This window comes from Semicossyphus pulcher, unplaced genomic scaffold, assembly GCF_022749685.1.
Source record: "Semicossyphus pulcher isolate SPU_LCO1_2020_fin unplaced genomic scaffold, fSemPul1.0.p SCAF_4, whole genome shotgun sequence".
Lineage (NCBI taxonomy): Eukaryota > Metazoa > Chordata > Actinopteri > Labriformes > Labridae > Semicossyphus > Semicossyphus pulcher.
Genome location: NW_027211715.1, coordinates 16,888,331 through 16,910,886, shown reverse-complemented (window position 1 = coordinate 16,910,886; position 22,556 = coordinate 16,888,331). Strand labels below are relative to the sequence as shown.

Sequence of the window (22,556 nt, the reverse complement as noted above, 5' to 3'; positions counted from 1 at the left end):
GTTTCCTCCCTGAGGATATATTATATTGTACTCAACCTCTTTGGTGTTAGAAGTAAAAGTCGTGAAATGTAGCTCTGCATTTTTAAACGTTTCTCAGGGATGCTCGTTAAGAGTTTAGAGAAGGAAAAAAAGCTTCAAGGTCATGAAATAAGTGAAGAGTTTTCTTTCCATCGTGGTCAAACAGTTCATATTGATTGAAGATTTTCATTTAAATAAATGTCTGTTAAGTCTCTATCTATTGCCGAATGAGGTAACTCAATGGTGATTGAGCCTATGGCCCGCTGATGAAAGCCTTTGCATTTGCAGTATATAGTATTATTATGGACTGGGTGTCTGTGGCGACTTTCACGGAAAGAATCCCAAGCGGCGCCCAGATAGTGACGCGTTTTCCATCAGCCAGCAGTGGTTGGTCTGCCAGAGAGGGTAGGCGGAGCTAAGCGGCTGCTTTTCCGGTCTCTGCAAGTGTTGCGTGTAAGCAGTAATCTACTCTGGCTGAACAAACAAAGAAAAGATCGATGACTACAGATACAACTTCAAAAAGAAGTGAAAATCCAAAGAAAAAGAAACAAATTGGACGCTCAGATGAAGGCAAACAGTCTGAAAAGGAAAGCGACCGTCAGCGAGGACACACATGCAACACTGCCTGGATATCTGGGAAGTGTGCTCTCGCAACTAGTGTTTATCGCCATAGGTGCTGCCAAAGAGAACGAAACTGAGATCTACGGGATTATAACATTCCTCAAATCCTCTGTTAGTTCTGGTATAACAGCCTGTAAAAGGCAACACAATAACTCGCCCTCAAAAAACAATTGAGCAGTTTTCCGGATCAAAAATAATAAACACATGTTGGTATCCTTGAATGACAGAAGTAATCATTAATTTGGATTAAAACAACATCTTGATGTCCCACACATCAATGATGTCCGTCACGCACTGCTGATGTTTGATGAACGTCTTAATTACAACATCGCTCAACTCCACGTCCAATAAGAATACAGAGGGGAAGTGTTGGAAAGCAGGCACTGGCATGGTGGCAGCTGCAGACCATACATGCACGTGCAAGGAGACACTAAAGGAGACACATGTGAGATGTATTGAACAGGAGAAAGAAACATGAAGGTGTTTTAGCAGATGGAATATTATCAGACGGGAAAGCAGATTCAGATGAAAGGAGAGTGGAAGAGATGGAAAAGAAAGTGAGAGATGATTTTTAATCGAGAGGGGACGTGAAAGGAAAAAAGATGTGATAGATGGAAATTAAAAATGGACAGATAATACGGTGAGACTGGCAAGTGAGAAAATGTACAGGGAAGAGGAGGAGAACATTGAGTAACTGGGAAAAAAAGGAGGTGGAAAAGAGAGAAAGGGAACAGGGAGAAGGAGAAGAAAGGGAAGGGAAAAAAGAAGATAGGAGAGGGGCTGTGGCCTCATTGTTCCTCTTTCTAACAAGCTGCTCTCAATCTGTCGGCCAGATCCCCCTCCTAGAGCCCAGACAGCCACACACACACACCCCTTTTTCCTTACACAAAAACACACACACATTTTGTTCATACACACTCCTCTTTTCTCAGACAAAAACCCATGATTAAACACACACACACACACACACACACACGCACCTACACACAAAGTCTCCCCTCTTTCACAGGACACACACAGAGCAATTACTCTTCATGGGCGAAGAAAAGAGCACCAAGGCCGTTTTATAGGAGGATGGAAGGAGGAAGAAAGAGGGGACTATCTCTCTTCTGTCTCCTTTTTATCACTCTGTTTCAGCCCTTCTGCTTTTTCACACTTGGTTTTCTTTTTTAACATACAGCCGTGTCTCCAGAGGACAGGTGAGAGAGAGAGAGAGAGAGCATCTTCCTCAGAAACGGAGGCAGGAATGAGGCCAGACAGAGCTGGTCTGTTTCCTGATGATCAGGAGGAGACGGGATGTGTTTTTTTGGTAGAGGAAACCACCGTCTCTCCGCTGGCTCAGCCACTCAGACCCCTTACACACCACTCCAGTCTGCTGGTTTGGTTTGTTGTTATGATGATTCACACCAGACTAGACTGGACCCACGTGACTGATGCTGGAAAGCAGAGATCATATCCCAACGCACACACACACACTTCTTTTCTCCGTCGAACCGCGGCTATTAGTCTGTCCCAAGTTCTGATTTGGCAAACAGCTGAGCAGGCTTTAAAGCGAGAAGTCGGGTCACCGAGCTGACCTGGTGACCTCTGGGAATGGATCTAGGCTTGGAGACTCACCTTATAATCCTACTACACACATATTCCCTTCGCTCTCGGTCGTGTCCTGGCTGGAAAGCAAACAACAAGAGGCATGCCGTCTGCCCTTGAATAAAGCTTGCATAGACTGAAAATCACTGTTATACAATTACAGGCTGGCTCATACACTCGTATCTCAGTCAGGGTCTGTAATACTGAGAAAGGATTGCATGAGGTTGGATGGTATTAGGAGGGAACGCTTTTATCCGATATGATTAGAGATCATCTGATTACTTAACTGTTTAGACAAACCAGTGGGGAGGCCCCCAAGCTGCCCGGTGTGGTTACCAGTGCCACCGTGATCTGTTCTGTTCCAGACAACCAGCTGAGAAAGCTACAGGCTAAAGTTAGCCGTTTAAGGCAACCTATTACACAAGCTCAATGAGGGAAGCACTAAAGTGACCCCGTCGCATCAGATGCAGAGGCGTGCACACACACGTTCACACTAATCTCTCTCTTAGCCCTGGAAGGTCTAAGTCAATTGCAATGATTAAATGAGGACCTGGTGATGAGGGGGTGAGAGAGAGGGCGTGGACGGGTTATCTTTGGGAACAGAAATGATTTAAATCAGACCACACATCCCTTCAGCGGGATAGGATAGGAAACAATCCAATAAGGTCGTTTGAAACATGCTAACCGCTGGGAAACAGCTGAACAGCAACCACAGCTCTGTGCTAGCAGGTCAGCGGTTATATGCTCTGCACGTTTTACATCCACGGTCATTTGCAACCAAATATACGGCTGCACAGACATGTTCACGAATGTTTGCACATTGAAAAACATAATGTGCAAACAAAAACTCCTGACGTGGAGGGACCATTAAGATTGTGGCATTCCTTGAATGAAATCATTCTGGTTTTCATTCGAGTTACCTCTAATTACACCGCAATCAACAAACCACGATGACCTCACATCCTCGTTCTAACCCCCCCACCCCACCCCCACCCAAACATCATGCACACACACACACAGATGAGGCTACACGCCCACACATGCCCACTACAAACACTGAGTGTATGTGCGCAAGATGCAGTTCCCCACAAATATTTACAAGCACACATGCACTTTATTGTGTCCGACTGCAGCTGCTACGTCGATATCAGTGAGAATCCGCAAGATGTGTCTCAATCCTCGCTCGCCACACTGACCCACAGCGATACATAATCTGCTAATGGAGCTGAAATGGGGCCATCAGTGTTATAACGTGGTTGTGTGAACATATGAGCGTGAGGTTCACTTAAAGGAACACTCCTCTCTGTCTTTTTGCTTCAGCTACAGGGGATAAAGGGATATAATAGATGCTATATGTAAGTTCTTCACATATAGCATCAAATGGAAAAGAAATATGGACGCCTTTTTCAAGCCTGCAAGTTACCATTAAGCTTCTGTTTTCTACCCCTTTCTGCCACAAACACCCTTTTTAAAAAGTGGTGAATGTTTGTAGTTGGTTAGGTTTGAGAAAATATCATGGTTTAGGTTGAAATAGTAAGTTAATGTTGACCCATCTAAGCAGCCCGACCTCCTCCCTGCCTACTCGTCCAACTATGGATCCTGACTTCCCCCATGCTGGATCTCAAGAGCAGTAGCTCTGAGCGTCTAATAATGCCCCGGGTGGATTTTCCATTGAAGCTGCTTGAAAGCCTGACGCTTCTCATGCAGTGGTCAAAGAGTACCTCCCTCATATTTTTATATCATTATAAATATAATACATATTATTGAGGGGCGTGAAAAGGCGTGGAATAAAGATGGTCTGTTTCAAGCTCCCACGTCTTTGTTGTGAGCAGTTGTCAAGTTGCCATGGCTCGTTTCTTTTCTGCTGTATTGTGTTCCTCACTACAAACCCTGAACACTGATTGTGTCCAGAATTAAGAAGAGCTTTAAACAAGATCAGATTCAACAGAAAGAATTGCCTCTTCACACAAAAACAGAACTGAAGGATACAGCTTGCAGCTCTGTGAGACTGAGTGTAGTCACAATGGTGCTTTGAGCTGAAAGTCAACATGCTTACAGCGACAATGCTAACATGCTAATACTTATCATGATCGTTAAATACAGCTGAAGCTTATTGGGGTATTTGAAGATCCAACTCCAACCTTGAGTCTCCAGTTGTTAGTCAGACTGTAAACAATGAGGAGCGCGCTGACACGGAAGTCTTGGCCTAGATATCCTTTATTGCTTATCCAAATAAGCTCAGCTACACTGGGAGCCCCGGAAAACTGGCCGCTGCCCCCAGAGGGTATATCATCTAGAGGAAGTCAGGAAATCATGTAGTCGGCCCTGTGATATTTCATTGTTTAAGTGAAAACTTTTGTCTGCTGGAGGCCACTAAGGAAAACTCAATGTATCACCAAAGTCATTCGGATTCATCCTCTGGGGACCATACGTGTCTGTACCAATGTCCATCTTAATCCAGCTAAAGGTTACGATGTTTCAGTAAGAGCTGCATCGACTGACTCACTGCCATAACTAAAGCCACTAGCGAGGCTTAAAAAATACAATTGCGACTGTTTAGATAAACAGTTTTTTTATATTCAAAGCAGCTCGAACTCTGTGTCTCCTTCAGCTGGGAAGACGCTGTGCTGCTGCCTCCCTTCATAGAGCTCGGCCCATTAGTCAGGCCACTAATTATACTGCTTACCCACACAGTCGATCATCAGAGTAAACACCCACCAAGCTCCCTCTCTTTCCCTCTCTCATCTGACTACCACCAAGGACGCAGTGACAGTAGGTCTAACCCAGAATAGAAATCCTGAATGTGTATCTCAGTGTATCCACCCACACACGACTAAAACACACCTCCCCATCTCGGAGGACCATGAAACATGTCAATACACCATCCTCTCTCACAAGCGTTTGAAGCCAAAGCTTCTTATGTCAAATTATTCAAACACAACTGTCAACATTCAGCGCTGATTTGCATTGTTAAAGCAGCTTGCAGTGGGAAAGAAAAGACACGGGTTCATCGCCCCCCCCCCAACCCCACAATCCCCCCCACCTTGCATTAAGTGGCTATCTGCTCGGCTCTGCGCTGGAAGAACGTGCTGGTAATCTCTCAATGATTCCTGCACTTAGAAGGGAGGGGCTGCCAGGCACCTGTTTCATTAGCACCACACATCTTTCTTCCTCAGTTTTCTCCCCCCACCTCCCCGACCCCCTCCACCTCCTCATTCCTCTCTCCTTCCTCCCGCAAGCCTCGTTATTCAAATTTCCCTGCTGTCAGCCCACATTAGCGAAGCGCCACAGTTTGCCTGTCAGCTGGCTTAATTGCTGGAGGTGCCTTCTTTTATTAGGTAACCCCCTCCGCTCGTTTGTTCCTTCCACTGAGACACAGCTCCACAACAGCTTGTGTAAACCTGCGCTCCCCTCAGCCCCTTTTCCTTCATTTTCTTCTGCCTTTTCTTGCTCTCTCTCCATCTAATCGGCGGCTGAGAAAAGCAGGCGAGCTCCTGATCGATAGCCACACTCTCACCGCTGGACAACAGTGGTGATAAAGAGCTAAAAGCATGCTAGGACTGGGGAAGTGGAGGCTTGCTTTATGCTAGCACTGAAGACAGAGAGGAGTATCTCAGTCGCACTACAAAATTCTCTCTATGAAACGACCTTATCCTTCTTCACTGGTTAGATATTCATTTAGAAACACCAACTCTTACAAGGAATGAGTTAGGAGATAAAGATAAAGATTTAGGTCAAGGTCACACTCAGCAGTATTTAAACACACGTTTGCATCCCTTCCATAATTAAACCCATGTCTTGACTTCATCATGTGGCCCGCAATCTCACTGCTGACATTTTGAAGCTCAACTATGTTCAAATTGGCCACTATAAAATAGACTTACTTACACATCCATAGAATAGTAACAACTATCCTGCATACACCAAGTGTTTAGCAAGCACTGTGACATGCACTGATACGTACAATGAGGGCCTACATGGTGTGATGTAAAGTCACAACTAAGGGTGTAAGGAAGTATCGATACTCTTTTTTAATACTGTATCAATTCTAAAGAGGACTTCATCTATGTGTTAGATGGTTACATAAAAACAATATTTTTACTGATCCTTTGCTCAGACTGTACAAAATAAAGTGCTGTAATGTTGGATATTACAGTGACTGTAATAAATACAACTGCAGATCTCACTGTTCCCAGTTGGCTTAAAAGGGGAAACTCAGATCTGTAGCATGTTGGAGTTTCCTAAAATCTAATAGTGAAAAATCTCACAATATATTGAATCTTACCTCTGTGCCGTGATAAGTATTGTATCGCCTGATTCTGTCCTAAACACAGCCCTGGTAACAAAGTATAGCTTGTAGCCATATCAGTTAAAAACATGAACAATGGCATCACAACAGCAAGTATCAACAATAATTTGTCGGAGGATTACATTCAGTTCATAATAACTGATTTGGATTATATATTCACTTACTACACACTTGACACCAACTATTATATACCTTGGGAAAGGTGTAGAGTGAAGTGTTGGTTGTGTGCTAGCCCTTAAAGACATTCACAAATAACAGTTCAGACCTTTTCTCCATTACAATCTTTAAGTCCATTATAAACGGTAAATGGACTGCACTTATATAGAGCTTTTCTTGCCTTCCGACCACTTAAAGAGCTTTTACACCACGTCACATTCACCCTTTCACACACTGATGGCAAAGGCCTAAAGGGCAATCTCCAATCAGTATGTACGCACATTCATACACCGATGGGTATGGGGTTTGGGGTCTTACCCAAAGACACTTTGACATGTGACTGTAGCAGTCAGGGATTGAACCCTAACTTTCCGATTGAGAGACTCTTCCACTGAGCTACGGCCCACTGTACCTTAATAAAATTAGCTTTTCAAAATAGCACATTGAGAGAAGCAATTTATCTGGAAGAATGAGGGAATAAAGATCTAATGAATGTTTACCAGGGAGAGTCCGGGTCGCAACCAAATCAGTGGTTTAGATTATATGACAACATGATGTGTAAGAAAACTGTCTGATCACTGTTTGTCCTCCTGGATTATGACACATCATCACAATAGATAAGAACTATCGCCCAAACTGCAAATATTAAACTAGTGTTTACTGTCATTAGTAGCCTGTTAGCAGGGCCTTACCCCGGCCTGGGTGTAGTTCAGGATGCAACGGTTGGAAGAGGGCTGCCATGAAGATGATATAATTTCTTCCCCTTTATTCTCGTCCATTTCTGTTATTGCTTGTATGTTACGGTCACTGCGGCAGATTTGAAAGAGCATTAAGGATTTAAGACAGCCAGCTCCGCCTGCCATGTCCTATACACTTTTTTAGATAGTCTATTGTATTTGGCAACATCCCAAAATCATCTGGGCACACGCATGAGCCTAAAGCATTCGGAAGAATGTCTCCGTGTCGTGTTTATGTAACGCCGACATCACAGTGACATTACATCTGTGTTTATTTAATCTCTGGTGAGTGGAAGTTCAGCTACTGTGTGTAGCTTGTGTATATTAATGTAAAGGTTGTATGATTAAAAACACCAACAGAGATTATATTGTTGTCTTTTTCAATTTGCAAGTTAGTCTGTTTTGGGGCTGAAGTGTGCCGCACCAGGAAAATGATCATACTTCATGTTTTTACATGAACAATTATGAAAGATGATCCGTCGTATGAGGTATTAACATGCCGGTGAGTGATTCCTAATTGTTATTTCATGAAAAATAAGTAGATATTGGTGAGAATGTGGGTCACAGGTTTATATAATATATGGGTCACATCCTTCACAGCAGACCAGTAGCCGGTGATGACAGGTTACTGCCAGCCTAGCATTTCAGAGATTAAACAGTTTGCCAGACGGATCGGCCCTTCACTGCGAGGTGCAAACAACAGCTAGCGAGGGCCGGAGACTTTCCGAGGACGGGTGTCTCACGCGGTCCTGTTGAGATCTGCGGAGGGCTGAAATGAAACATTCCACCCAGAGCCGCCGCAGTCTGCTCCTCTCACCCTGGGACGCCTGCCCATACATTAAGATGTGGTTTGGAGCTCTCACAGGAACACAGCGAGGAGAGGCTGGATGAGAGGGATTGGGTTTACAGTGCAAACCACAGAGCCACAGTCTGCCTCCTGCCCTGCCTTCCTGCAGTCAGCTCTACTACATACACAGCTGCTGGTGTGAGTGTGTGTGATGTTTGTGTGTGTGTGCGGGATGTTTGGTTATAAGGCCTCCCAAGACTCCTTTATCACTTAAAAAAGGAAGCATAGGCTGATTATAAAGACACAATGCAAACACATTAAAACAATGTCTTTTGGGTGCTTTCTTGCATGAATGAATTTGTGAGATAAATTAATTAAGTTGCATGAAAACACATTTGCATGAACTCATACTTCACAGTGTGTTTAATCTGGTCTCAGTGCATTGGACATGAATGTGAAAGCACAGTGAGGGGTGGGGTGCAGGGTGGCATGGCTGAGGGATGTAGATGAGGGTTAGGCAAATGAGCAGGTCTTAATTGATACTTCACACAGCTGGAGGACCAGTGTTTATGTATTTCAGTCGGCTCAAAAGCTCTCCACCTAACTCGACTAAAACAAATTAAAGCCATGCAGCATTCATATCGCTCCTAACCCTCGCAGAGATCTATCTCAAAACACAGACAGCATGCCAATTTCTTCTTCTTTCTTTACAGCCACATTAGCAGCTTTATTAGGAGACTTTTGGCAATCATTGTTGGCATCTTGAAAAGGGGAAGCTCCTTGTTTCAATCCATCAAATCAGTAAGACAAGGGAGTGAATCATGATTGAAAAGAACTAAAAACAAAAGCAGATCTTTTTTTGAAGATGAGTGGCACTTGAGAAGGGCAGACCGTTGAGTGAAGGTGTCAACAAGCCAAGTTGACTCACCCCCTCTCTCTCTCCCTCTCTCTCTCGTGAGGAAGGGACAAACAAACACACACTTCATCATCTGGGTCAACTCCACAATGGTATGGAAATAGAAGGAGACTCCATGTTTCTGAACTGGCCACCAAGGACATGAGATTCACACACACAAAGATACTCAGCAAAGTTGGGCGCTGTTTAAGGTGGGCTTTACCTCACTAAACCCCTGCTGACAGCAATGTGTGTGACCTTTATAAGTCAAAGATTACACAGAGCGTTAATATAAAGACAAACAAGCCTGTATTTTATCACATGTTCCCACAAAGGAGTCCCCGGAAATGCACAGTATAGACAGCAAGACTCATTCGGTTTGCACTCTTATTAATGTTCAGTAAGGTTCAAATTAACATGGTTTTAACAACAGACACGTATATAATGGAGGTTGATAATATAAGACAATAACCTCGCGTGCAGACGGTTACACATTAGGGTAGCCTACTTACCGGTGGTCGGTTTTGAGGAAACATTGTAGCCGCCGACTTGTGTCTCCGTGAGCGTTTTTTTGTCCTTCTTCTTTCTCCCTTTTGGGGCAAAAAGCTTCGTCGCGAAATACGAGCAGCAGATTTACTATTGTTGGTCTCAGAGAGGCATTTGGCCCGCTTTCAAAGGTAATGGCAAAGCTAGTCTCGGCTCGCTCATTCCTTGCTCCAAGACTCCTTTGTTCTGGGTGATATCTCCAACCCCAAACCGCACCGCGCTCGACGTGTAGTGAGGACGGGGAGAGGAGAGGAGAAACACCCGGTCCGAGCGAGCTTTCTTTCCAAGTCCTCAACTTCGCGCTTCCAGCTATTAGAATATCGCAAATGGTTTCCCTCTCCGATATTTCTTCGCCGTCTGTAGCATAAAGGCCAGAGGGGGGGAAATGTGGTTAGCTTGTGGCTTCGGAGACGGACACACCGCCGGCACATTCAATGCAGCCGCAGCCTCTTTTGTCTCGCTCGTTGGCCTGCACTCTTTTCACACAACACTCCCAGTCCCTCTCTCTCTCCCCCTTCTCTGAATCTCAATGGGACATAACATATGAGGAGCTTTCTTCAAGGAGGGGGAGAGCTAAAGACACGGTTTACTGCCTTCCCCCACACTTTGTTTCATACAAATTAATAACCTAATGATGGTTGGCTGATGTTCATTTTCCACTGAAAAAATAATCAAATTTACCCTTTAAAGTTCTGAATACTGGGCAAACCAGACAATGCTGTTCTTCAAACAGCCTGGTGATATTTCCAAAGAAACCTTTTCCTTTCTCCTGTTATTGTTGCATTGTAATTAGGTTCATCGTCATATAGCCATGTAATTGAAAAACTATCCACACAATTAAGACATTTTAATTTGATAAAAGGTGCGGAATTTTCTTGAGAAAGACGGGGTTCAGAGGAAGTGTTCAGTGATTGAATGAAATCTCCACGTGGGGCTCGGGCTCGGCACAGTAAACACTGGTAAAATCAGCCAATGAGCGTCGAGAGCGCCCACGTGGGGAGTGCTGACCGTTTGCTGATTGGAGGGTACAGGTAGCACAATGCTCTGCACGTCAATCAAGCAGGCTACAACCGCTCTGCGAGGTTAACCCTTTCCTGGGTACAGGGAGTGATTGAGAGGGCGAAGAGATGTGTGGTGGCTGTATCAAGATTCAGTGGTTTTCCTTTTTCTCCCCACAAACCGTCAATGTATTGAAAAATCGTACATTTCCTCCTTGTTGACGTGGAAATAAATATACTACGCTCTAACTTCTGCATCCTCCTGTTTATTTCTAAATGTCAAAAATTAATCATGACCTCAGGGAGATGGCCAAACATAAAAGATCAAATTGATCTAAATAGGAGCCAAATAAGGCCCACAGAAATACAATAGTGATGATGCTGTAACGCTCGCATGGCTTTTTATTGAACATGCGCATTGTTGTTACCTGGAAAAGGAGAATTATTCTGGAGACGAAGGCAGAAACGGTGGAAAAATTGGTATTCTGGTGGCACGACCCCTTTGGCGGGGCTCATAATTAGAGAGAGAGATATTGAAAAAGCAATTTCTGACAGTGGAAATCACAACCTGCCAGAGGTGGAGTTGGAAAATATAGATGGGCGTGTGTGTGTGTCTTTGAGAGTATATATGTGTGTGTGTGTGTGTGTGTGTGTGTGAGAAAGAGACGGAGAGAGGAAAGGCAGAGGGGGAGGGAGGGAGGGAAGGAGGAGGAAGAGAATAAAGGATGAAGGACAGCAGGGGGGATGCTGAGAAAGACGAGCCAGTAGGAGGGTTAGAGATTGAACGAGAGGGAGAGTGCACACGGGTGATGAAAAAAAAAAAGTGTGTGTGCTTGTGCATGGAAGGATTGTGTGTGCGCGCGCGCGTGTGTGTGTGCGTTGAGCAGACAAGTGAGGGAATGAAAAAGAGAGAAGGGTGAGGGGAGCAAGTGGGCAGAGTGGAGAAGGAAAGAAGGGAGGAGAGAGAGAGAGAGAGAGAGAGAAAGAAAGATTTTATTGCCATTTTTTCCCATGAATTTTAATGCACAGCACTGGTCTCCCTCCCGGATTCTGGGATCACATTTATTAGAAAAAAAAAAGTCATGAGGAATGCAGTGCCTTGCAGTCTGCTGCTGCACGGGGAGATGTTTCATGTGTGTGTGTTTATGTGTGTGAAGCTGGGACAGGGGGGTGCACAGGATGTATGAGACTTTAGTCGCTGGGGGGAGGCATGATAATATAGATGATAGAAAATGATAAGTGAAGGACACATATTATTGCTATTGGCAGGTCAGATGAAGGAGTGTGCAAGGTGTGTGTGTGTGTGTGTGTGTGTTGGCCGAGCGCCAGTGATTAAACACACATAGTCCACAGTGCCCTTCTCGGAGCAGCGGGACATCAACGCAGGCCCACAATGATGCAGGGACACAATGGCGGTGATGCTACAGGAGCCTTTGGTTTTAGCTCTGTCGCGTGAGGTCGTAATGAGACATGTCTGCTGAGCGCTCACCTACACACACCTGCCTCAGAGGGAAAAGTGCCTAAAGGGAGAAATAGCGTCCACGCCTTAAAGAAAGTGAGAATACACGGCGCAGCGGTTGAAGCTGAAACATGCCAAACCACCAGCAGAACATCAGGAGGGAGTGTTTTTCAAATGAGGTGATGAAAATGAGATCAGTTCCCACAAAACTGCACACACTCCTTCATTCCTTTGTGGTTGCCAACAGCGATATCAGTGTCAAACTGCGACTATGATATTAGCAGTAAATGATGCCCACAATAACACCAGACAAGGTCTACTGGACAGATATCCGCTGAGGAAGATGGACTATCATGTCTTTACACTTTCCCTTTTGTCCATTGGCGGGCAGCACAATGAGAGGCTGTGGTTCAATGAGCTTCACTCGTCTGCTGCTTTCTCCTCACTTTACTTTCAATAGAGCCACTTTAACAATGAGGTTTAATTTCTGGAAAATGTTCAGTTATGTGAAGCATTGATAGTGAACATCAGGTTTTGGAGACTGTCCTTAGGAATCAAAGATTGAGGCCTTTTTCTGGACCTACATTTTTGCAACAATCGGAGACAGACGCAACATCAGGAAAGACATTTGTTTCCAAAAGAAATAGAAATATGAACCAGTGGTTAGTTAAAGAGAGTGTTTTTCAACTCAACAAGAGACAGACCTCTTAAAAAAATGTCTCCCATGGGTGAGGACGATGATACTGGAGGAAGGTGCTCTGCTTTGGGTCGTAAACTCTCGGTTTTGTGGTCTCCCTATCTGCTCCCCGCCCATCCCCGTCCAACCACCTCTCCCCAGTTTCCCCACGGTGCCTTTGGGACAAGGGACAGGAATGGCTCCTCTCAGCCCAGCGTGGGCTTGACTGACAGGAAGACAAGGCCACAGTGTTGTCACGTTGGTGCCCTCCCCAACCCCCATCCCCACCTCACTTTGCCCCCACCCTTTCCTTGTCCCTCATCAGACAAGCTGGGTGTCAGCGCAGAGACGGCGCAGTGATTTATTGGTCTCCAGTCCTCTGGGGTACCCCCAACCGCCCTCCCCCCCTTTAACACACACACACACCTCCACACAATCTCAACCCCTCCCTCCTCCTCCTCCTCCTCTTCCTCACACCGCCTCCACCACCCTCCATTTTTCCCATCCCCCCCCTCGGCCCCCAATCTCCCAACCTTACCCCTCCCCTTCTGTCCTCTCCTGCTGCATGGCCCCTGGGGGAACGAAGGGGTAATGACCCACATCAGCAGCAGCTACGCTCACATGCACACACGCACACACACACACACGAATGTTGTCGCACATACGCACACACCTCCTTTCCTCCTTGCAGGCAGATACAAATAAAAACCCCGTGTGACACACATACGCACACGTATGCACACATAAAGCAGACGCTGACACATCTACGCCCACAGGCATGTGTGGATGTGGGAACTCAGGAATTCCACTGCTGTGTCGTAACGTCGTTTCCCCACTCAAAACTCTCCTCCACACTGAAGTGATCAGCACTGAAACATCCTGTAAGATATTTACTAAACTGTTCTTTCTTTTAGTAAATAGGATTGTTTCCGTCATCACCTGCTGTAACCTCAGGAGGAGGGATCACACACTTCTCCATTTCACTGGAGTTTTTCTTTAGAGGTCAGAACAAAAGGATGATTTGTGCGTCTCTGCAGTGAAGTGGAACAAGATCTCCTTTTGACTTTCCAAACATCCCTGAATGCACCAGCTTGTTTTATCTGGCAATGAAATATGAAATTGCACCGCACACTCACAGAGGTATAATAATGAAGCAAGGAGACTTTTATAAAACAGGCTCTCCTCATGGTGTCTTGTTGCAGAAACATGACTTCACGCGTGCCAGAGGAAATCAAAGACAAGGTCAGCATGATGATACTTCATATTCTCACATTCTGCTGCTTTTTAGGGCCAAGTGACAAAAGAGCATCTCTTCACAGGCTGATTTTAAATTCAGGCAGTCGAGCCACACCGAGCGGAGAGCGAAGAGGTTAAATCTGAGCATTGACTTGCAAATGCTACTGACAGCACTCTGCCTGCGCTGTCGCTCAGCGCGCACAGCACAGCTCTCGTTCAGAAAGTGAAGCGCCACAGGTTTCCACTTTACATGAGTGTTGGCAAGCTGGAGAGTGCAGGTCAGGTGTTAAATTGTGTGTTATAGTAGGAAGGAGAATGCATAAATTATTTTTTCATTTAAAGGAGGACGAGGGATCTGGTAGAGAGGGAAATAATCTGTTGAGTTTGTGCAGAACATGGCTCCAAAATGAGGCCCAACCCTGTTAAAAAGATACAAACAAAAGAAACATGGCTTCACTTTAAAAGAAACCTGAAACATGCAGTTTATAATGCATAGAAGGTAGTTGAAGTTTATTGTTGACAAAATAACACCAGGCATTCTGATCTCAATGTCTAAAAACTAATTAGCCAACTTTAAAAAAGAGTGAGATGTTTAATAAATGAATAACTTCATTGTTGTTGTAGGATATAGGCAGATAACAGTTTATATAAAATGGGTCAACACAATTATATCTGCCATCAAGATAAACACTCATTTCCTATCTCAAATACTAGCTCAAATAGTTCTTGCAGCGTCTTGTGGGTTTGTAATAGACAGGCAACAAGCTACAACACTGCATCATACTGCCACCTGCTGTTCAACAGGAGTATTGCAACAAAATCAAACTGAATTTGGTTGGCAGGAGTGGATCTTTTTTTTAAACTGCTATTACATTATTAACTCATAGTAAACACTGTATATAAAAAAAAATAAACCGGACACAATATTTTATGTTAACTGTGGGAGGCGAATTGGCTCTATACTGGCAGCATATTGACTTTTAACCCGGTAATGAAGTATTACTTTAAATGTTGGTACAAAGTGCTTTTTAGGCGGAAGTGCCAGGTTACCTGCTGCTCAGCGAAATGTGCTCCAGGACGTCCTCTGGGGAACAAATATCAAACTAATGCTGACAAACACATCTGTTCTGTGATTGCATGTAATTTTAAATAACCATTAGTTAGCTAAAACTTTCTACACATGGTGTAAGCCCTAAGCTAAAGGCTAACTGCTGTACAGTACGAAGTCGCCATTTTCAGGCAGCAGACTGCAGTAATTAAGTCGTACCACACGGTGTCGCCGTTACAACGTAAATGCTGAAACTGTATTTAAATCAATGTGTATTTTAACTTCACCAGTATTCCCCCAAAATACGCACGGTCATAAAACTTGCGGTTATTTATGTGTATGTGACGCTATGATGCATACGTGTATGTATTTATGCTTAGTCAACATACAGGTGCTTTACATTCTTTTCCATAGAGAAAAAAATGGGACACGTTTTTCTCACAGTAGTTTAATACAAGTCTGACGCCTTCTTACAGCTATGAAGGGATTAACTCCAGTGGATTTATTTAAAAATGGCCAATTATAAACGTTTTGTAAACAACTGTTGTAAACAACAAATATATTCTAAGTCAAGTTTTATTTATTTATGTATATGGCATTGAGGTTAACCCAGAGAGAAATTTGGTTGAAAAACAAAATATTTTAATATTTAAGAATAATTAATAACATTTTTAATATTGTAACACATTTAAGGTACCTCTACCTGTAGACAGGCAACATCAGTTGTAGTGACCACCAGACTGGTGACAGCATCGACTGGGAAAAGTCTTCTTCCTCTTCTTCTTAAAATGTAACGTAAGAGTAAAACTTCTACCCTCCAACTTGTACTGTACATGTGAGTAAATGTACTTGGGCGCTAACCAACAACGGAAATTATCGAGTTAGAGACGAGTCTGGGTCCAGCTCTTTGTAGTTAATGGAAACATTGTTTTCCTGGAGTTTTTTTTCCTGCTGTTTTCCCTCTTTTCTTTCCTAACATATTCTTTGTTTTTGCTTCCAAAGTGCTGAATCATCAGGTCAAATTAAGGACCTTTCAATGATACTTCAGTCCAGTGCTTTTGAAACCATAATGTGTACTTCGAGACAGTCCATTAGAGCAAAATGTTCAATATTATATGCTTCATCTAAACAGCTTTTTACAACTACATCAGAAAAGTCAGCCACCTACTTTAAGTTTGTTTGAATCTTTCCTTCTTTTACCTTCTTATTCCTTAGTGCGAGTTTCTTTCTTCAGTTTCCATCTCCAGCTCTGTTCCCGAGCACTTTCCCCTCCTCAGAAGGTTGTTGAGTTTGAGGAAAATGAACCATCTTCTCCTTCTCCTTCTTGGCTGGCAGCATGTATACACTAACATTTTCCCTCTTTCATTCACTGTTCCCTCTCGATCTGCAGATTTCTGGCACGGAGGGGGCATCTTGCATTTTCCAGGGGAGACAGCTGGCTGCTGAGCGTGCAGGCCCAGGCCTCCCACTTCCCCTTGTGCTCCTTCTCTCCCTGCTGCAGATAGATGGAGGACAGTTACACATGGAGAGAAATGCCCGTTTGAAACTCATCAAGAATCCATACAGCCTGGCTACAGGGAAGGAAAACAGATTGATGTCATTTATAGCAAGAATGAGATCTGTTCCAAGAGCCAGATGACATTGTAACTTTGACGAGGGTCCCAATAGCACATAAGATAAACTTTAGAGGCCTAAAGCAATTTCCTGCACGGCTATTGGATTTATTATGAGCAGGAAATGTATCACAGGGATGGACCTTATTTGGAGTAACAGTCATTTAGTTCTAAATGACAACCTCAGATTGATTTACTACACCGCCTTTGCCCACAGGGGGTAACTGACTGTGTACTTAGTGCAGCTGATTCAGTAACCAGTCACACCGTTTAGTTTGGGCTCAACAAAAAATGTAGTTAAAGTGTCATTTAGGAAAACACACTGGTGTTTTTTAAATCGCATCCCTGAGCTGTGCCAATGCTGAGTTAGAGAATTGGAATGGTGTTTGTAGAGCTCACTGTTGGGTTAAACACACATACACACACACACACTCACAGCCTGTATCTCCTCTCTGGCCCCATAAGATAATACATAACTCTGCAATCTGGAAGCTCAAACGCAACACAACAACCATATAAAACTGTCTCGGGTTAAATAAAGTGAGCATAAGCACACATCATCCCGAGCTGATGAGTTGGGTGGTCTCTGCACGAGCCCCTGCATGAGTGCGCCAATGTATATTAGCCTGTCATTCTCTTGTGTAAACATACAGAAACAAAACTCCACCTTTCCTGATTAATCCTTCTTGTGCATTAATAACTAGAGCAGCATTCATCCCTGTGCGTGGTGCTGCCCCCCCCGTTTGAATGACATCACTCCTGCCTGAAACAGGACCTCGGGCTGTTTCCCAACAGAGGCCCTGTCACAGCGAGCGACCCGAGGTTTGTTTACCTCTCTGTGTCGCTACTATTCCACAGCGGGACACTTTTTCCCCTTGACCATAAATCTATAAAGTCCTGCATGACTTGCGAGGTCGAGGGGGGAACGACACGAAGCCCCCAGCCGAGGCGAGAGGAATAGTGTGAGTGTAAATATATAAATAAATCCCTCATCAGGGTCACTGGTGGTAGTGGTGAGGATGGCTCACGGCCAGATAAGCTGCTTCTGCTCTCTCCCTCTCTCCCTCTCTCTCCTGAAGCTGCCTGGAAGAAATGTGCCCTTATCCAAGCAGGGTCCCTGCTGCAGGGCCCCCGAGCACAGAAGTGCCGTCCAAGACAACATGCAAAAGGCCAAGAGACTGGAGACTGGAAGCTGGAGAGGGGAGAGCTGTAGATACCTCCTCAGACTGTTTACGACCACCTCCGCTACAGCCAAAATCTGCTCCTGCCTCGCCATATTCACTCACTTCTTTCCTTCTTTCCAGCAGGTCACTGCCAGTAAGAGTGAAAGGAGATTAAAGCAGACCGATCCCTAGAAATTGGAATACGTTTTGACAGTGGATGTGCATGGCTCCATCACTGCAGCCAAGGGTCTCATTCTGCAGCTCCGACTGGCTTTGAACTTCCTCTCTGAGATATTAAACTGCACATGAGAAACATAATGCAGGCTAGTAATGTGGCCTAATGGTTTAAAATCTTTGTCCCGACTCAGTTAGTCAGACTCTAAAGCATTACTTTGTCACGTGGTTGTGATGCTTCAGCCAAACTACAATCAGATATAGATCATGCATCACATAAAGCCTGATATTATCATACAGCTTAGAGTTGAAGTTTACACATCACTGTCACTTGATTCAGTCACTTATCCTGGTCAGAGCTCAGGTGGCGAGAGGACAAGCAGTTCCACAACCCCTTACTAACTCTCCTGAGGGACATCCAAGTGGTCCCAAAGCAGCAGCAGCAAGCAGCAGCAGCAGGGAGAAAATAATCACCCTTAAAGGCCCGGGTCTGTTAGGGGTCTTCATGGAGTCATGGTCCCTAAATGATTGTAGAGAACCTATTTGAAAATGAAACACTGGGGCCAACTAGATAAAGCAAGAGTCGTGTCCACAGAGGAGTGTTGGAGTGTTGGACAATAACCCTATCATGTAGGGTCAAAAACAAATGGTAATAGTCACTTAATAATACTTAGGCGCCTGCTCTAAGAACCTTTGTGTATCAGAGCTGTGCCTCCATAAACGAGGGAACCTTTGTTGCAGACACCTTAATATGAACAATAAAAATATGACGGTAAGGAAGCAGTATGAAATCTCTTTGTTGAAATGTGCAGGGACGATGCAGTGAACTGTGCACTAGAAGTGGAGATTTAGAGATAAGAATTTGTTTTATCATCACTTTCACTTTGAGCTCGATGGCAACACTACCCGGAAGATTTTGAACCCTGGGAATGATCTACTATTGACAGTGAAGGTGCAGTGGGTTTCTTTGGTTCACTCAGGTGTGCTGGAGAGGAAACTCACAGTACACCAGGGCGGAGGGCTCCCAGCTGCAGCTTACAGTATGGTGGGACCATAGTGCTGCTTTACTTCTTTCTGCATGTTGTCTGCCACAGGGGAGGGTCCCTGCTTCCACCAGCTCAGTCTCGCTTGCTTTTGGTTAGGGTCAAAGGTCAGCATCCCCACCATTATTTTGGTCATCACTTCTCGATACACCTTATCCTCATCTACCTTTAAAGCATAGAATAAAATCAGACACTAAAAACTATACATATATTAAATCTAAATACTCGTGACTCGTGCCACGGCTTGGACTTGTGCATTGACTGCATTCAGATTTCGAGGACTGTTTTTATTGTTTTTGTTGTTTTTTGGGGGTTAACGCCCAAATAATTTATTCAGTTTTGAGCAAAGGCTGGCAAGTGTTCACCTGCATGTGCGTTCGTTCACTTGCAGTCTAGTTCAGCAACAGTTCCTGCCAGGATGCCTAAAGAGGCGCCACATATTGTCCATTTTGCTTTCAAGGATTTAACAGAAAATGCAACCAAGAGCAGTGCAACGTGTTCAATATGTAAAGATGGAGGAGAAGACGGGGACAACCTCAAACTTTAACAGACATCTGTCCAGGATGCAAAATAAGTGAGATGCTAAATTCAGCTAGCTACTAGCTAACGATAACATTAGCTTCTATAGTGACTCAACCACTGGGTCCAAGATGTTCAGCTAGGTCATGGTGTATTATATATCACTTCACACAGTGCATTTTTGTACATCCACCTTGAGGACTTGGAGTTGGACTCAGACTCAGGTTATAGTGACTCGAGTTGGATTTAACTCGTATTCTTCTTTGGTGACTCTGACTCTGACTTGAACACTCGGGACTCGAGACTGACTCCAGGTTGGTGATCCAAAAAACTAAAAAAACTGAAAACAAAAAATGCTCTCAGTCTGCTGAAAATGAGAAAACAGGATGCTGTCCAATAGAAAGAGACTATATGAAACTGTACTACTATATGACAACATAGTAACTGCGGAAAAATGAGCTTTATTTTGAAGGGCGCTGCTCCCTCACCATAAGCATGCACCTTTAAAGTAACTGTTGTGGTAATGATGCCGTTTTAGCTCAGGAAGGATGTATGTGGGTCTAAATCGTTAGCTTAAATGTCATGTCTGTGGTCGCTACCTTATCGAGAGGAACCTCAGTGAGTTTTCAAAACATAAATCATAAAATAATTTCCTCAGCACATCCGGGTTAGAGCAGAACATTCATCAGATTTGAGTCTTGTGGGCTTAATTATAAAATAACATATTCATACTTAATTACACAAGGCCGTGACACTGGCTGCATTAATATATGTTTGTGTATGTGTGTGAATGACTGTGTGTGGGATATAAAAAGGGTTAATTAGCGTTCCTCTCTGCAGAAGCACTACTTTTGGCAGTGCAGCAGGAAGACCAGCTTCTGTCTATAATAGAGGGAAACAACAGAGGCTAGCTGCTCATTTCTGGAGGCATTTTAATTGCTAGAATACAGCGCCAAGCTAAAAATGTCTCCGCCGGCCTCCAGCATGAGAAAGTAACACAAGCTGCTCTCTATAACACCTCTGCATCCATGCTGCAGAATAACGTGTGAAAATAAGTAGAGGGGATGCACTTGATAAAACTAAATCTCTAGAGAAGCGTAACTTGCCTCTGATTCAGCGCACATCTGAGTCTAATCTGTTCAAATTCTTCACTCAGTGCATCACATCAAACAGAAGAAACGACTTCAATGTCGTGTAAAATGATACCACCGACCGTCTCCTGCCCCTTTAAGTTTGTCCTAAGACGCTGAGGGTCAGAAGCCCCAGTGGTTCCTGAGGCTACAGTTTTGAATGTATGTGTCTCTCTGAGGCAGTTTCCCCGTTTTTTCTGGTGCTGAAAACGAGATGTAAACAGTTCCAGCTCAACAAAAACCGCAAAATAATAAAGTTAAATTTAACACAGGCTGCAGAACAAGACCGTGCCTGTGTCTCTCATTTATCCACTTCTCATCATGTAAACTGTTCTCCTCCAAGTCTGCTTCAGGTTTACACCCCCTCCCCCTGATCTTTATTCTTGCTTCTTCTCTTTTAGTTTCTACAAGGAGATCTAAGAGACGTTAAAGAGTCATCTATACCGTTATTCATGATTTCAGGACCCTAAATCAACCTACGAAGGAGGAGGTTTCTTGGATCCCAGAATTCTTAGCTGTCCCACATTCATTCCTCACTCCTGTTTCCCGTTGAAACCAAAAGGCCACCGCCCACAGGGACACCGACTGACCAAAGTGGGCTGAACGGTTGAGTATATAACATCCAGAGCATCAAAAATACTGGCAACCGCATCCCTTCTGTCATGCTTTACTGCTTCAGTGCGGAGGTTTCTCAAAACCACTCATCTAAAGCGCCACTTCTCATTCACAGAAATCCATCCCTGCGGAGCTGACATTCATGGTTTTAGACGGTTTTTAAGGAATAATTTATTTGCTGTGTTTGTGTAGACACTTTATGTAGACACACCGTATTATTTTGCTTAAAATAAGGCCTTGCATCATATTTAGCATTTCAATAAAGACAACTACTGTGTTTTAAGCAATGTTTTAGGATGTATGTTAGCCCTATTAAGCCCTTCAGACAGAAAGTGTCTCCCTGTTTACAACCACAGGTACATACCCTTTCGCAAGCCCTTAAAATAGTCTCGTTAACAAATCCTGTAACAAGGCACATAAGGCCTTAACGGTAATATACAGTATTAAGCAAGGGTAGGCCTATATTATAAATCATGAAGCCATAAAACAACTAATTGTAAATCACCTTGAAGAAGAAGCTTAATGGATAAATACTCATGCACATAAAATACTTTAATGCATTCCCTTCCCTGTTGTTTTGACACCACTGTAGAAAAAAAATAAATAATGGCCCCACGTATGCAAAGCTTTCCCAACATGCAACTGAGTAATATTGTTTTAAATGAGGGATGACAGCGGTTGTCAATACCGCTGCCAACGAAACTCCCACAAATGTCCCCACCAGTCCAGTGTTTATTTCGTTATAAATACATGCGTTTATTTTTGTGCAGCGTTCCATTTTCCCGCCAGGACGCACTGAGGCCGCAGGAAAGTCTCAATACACCCCTCCTGAATCCTCGGCACTTGGTTTTAATTATACTTGTAACAAGAAAATGTGTAATGCACCAGAAAGTCGTGTCATGAAGCTGTCACATGTCAGCGTCTCCAGAGGTAAGACTGTAAACCTTTAGGCAATGCAAGGCAAAAGAGCCAAACCATGTGCTCTCAATATTTTACATGTGAATCTGTCTTTAACTTTGTCTTTCTCTGCACTCATTTTTTGAACAGCATGTCTTGGCATATTTTTTCTTCTGTAAAATATTGCCTGAAGGGATGATTGATTTTGCAGAGAAAAGTGCATTTCTTTAAATTTATGACGTTTCAGGGTGAGTTCACTGAAAAGCAGACGCTTATTTTGAAAAGACATTTGGCAGTGGAATGTTCAAAAAGAAATCATTTGAAACTTT

The 22,556-nt window shown here is 43.9% G+C and overlaps 1 protein-coding gene across 2 annotated transcripts in view; it reads right to left on the bottom strand.

Annotated features, from left to right (window-relative positions):
- tle2a (TLE family member 2, transcriptional corepressor a) overlaps positions 1-10,149 on the bottom strand; it is a 42,910-nt gene extending 32,761 nt beyond the window's left edge. For both annotated transcript variants that reach the window (XM_069679417.1, XM_069679418.1), the window contains exon 1: positions 9,623-10,149. In XM_069679417.1, the coding sequence (XP_069535518.1) occupies positions 9,623-9,646 (24 nt within the window). In that variant the 5' untranslated portion in view covers positions 9,647-10,149. The remainder of the gene's footprint in view (positions 1-9,622) is intronic.
- Between the last annotated feature and the right edge of the window lie 12,407 nt (positions 10,150-22,556).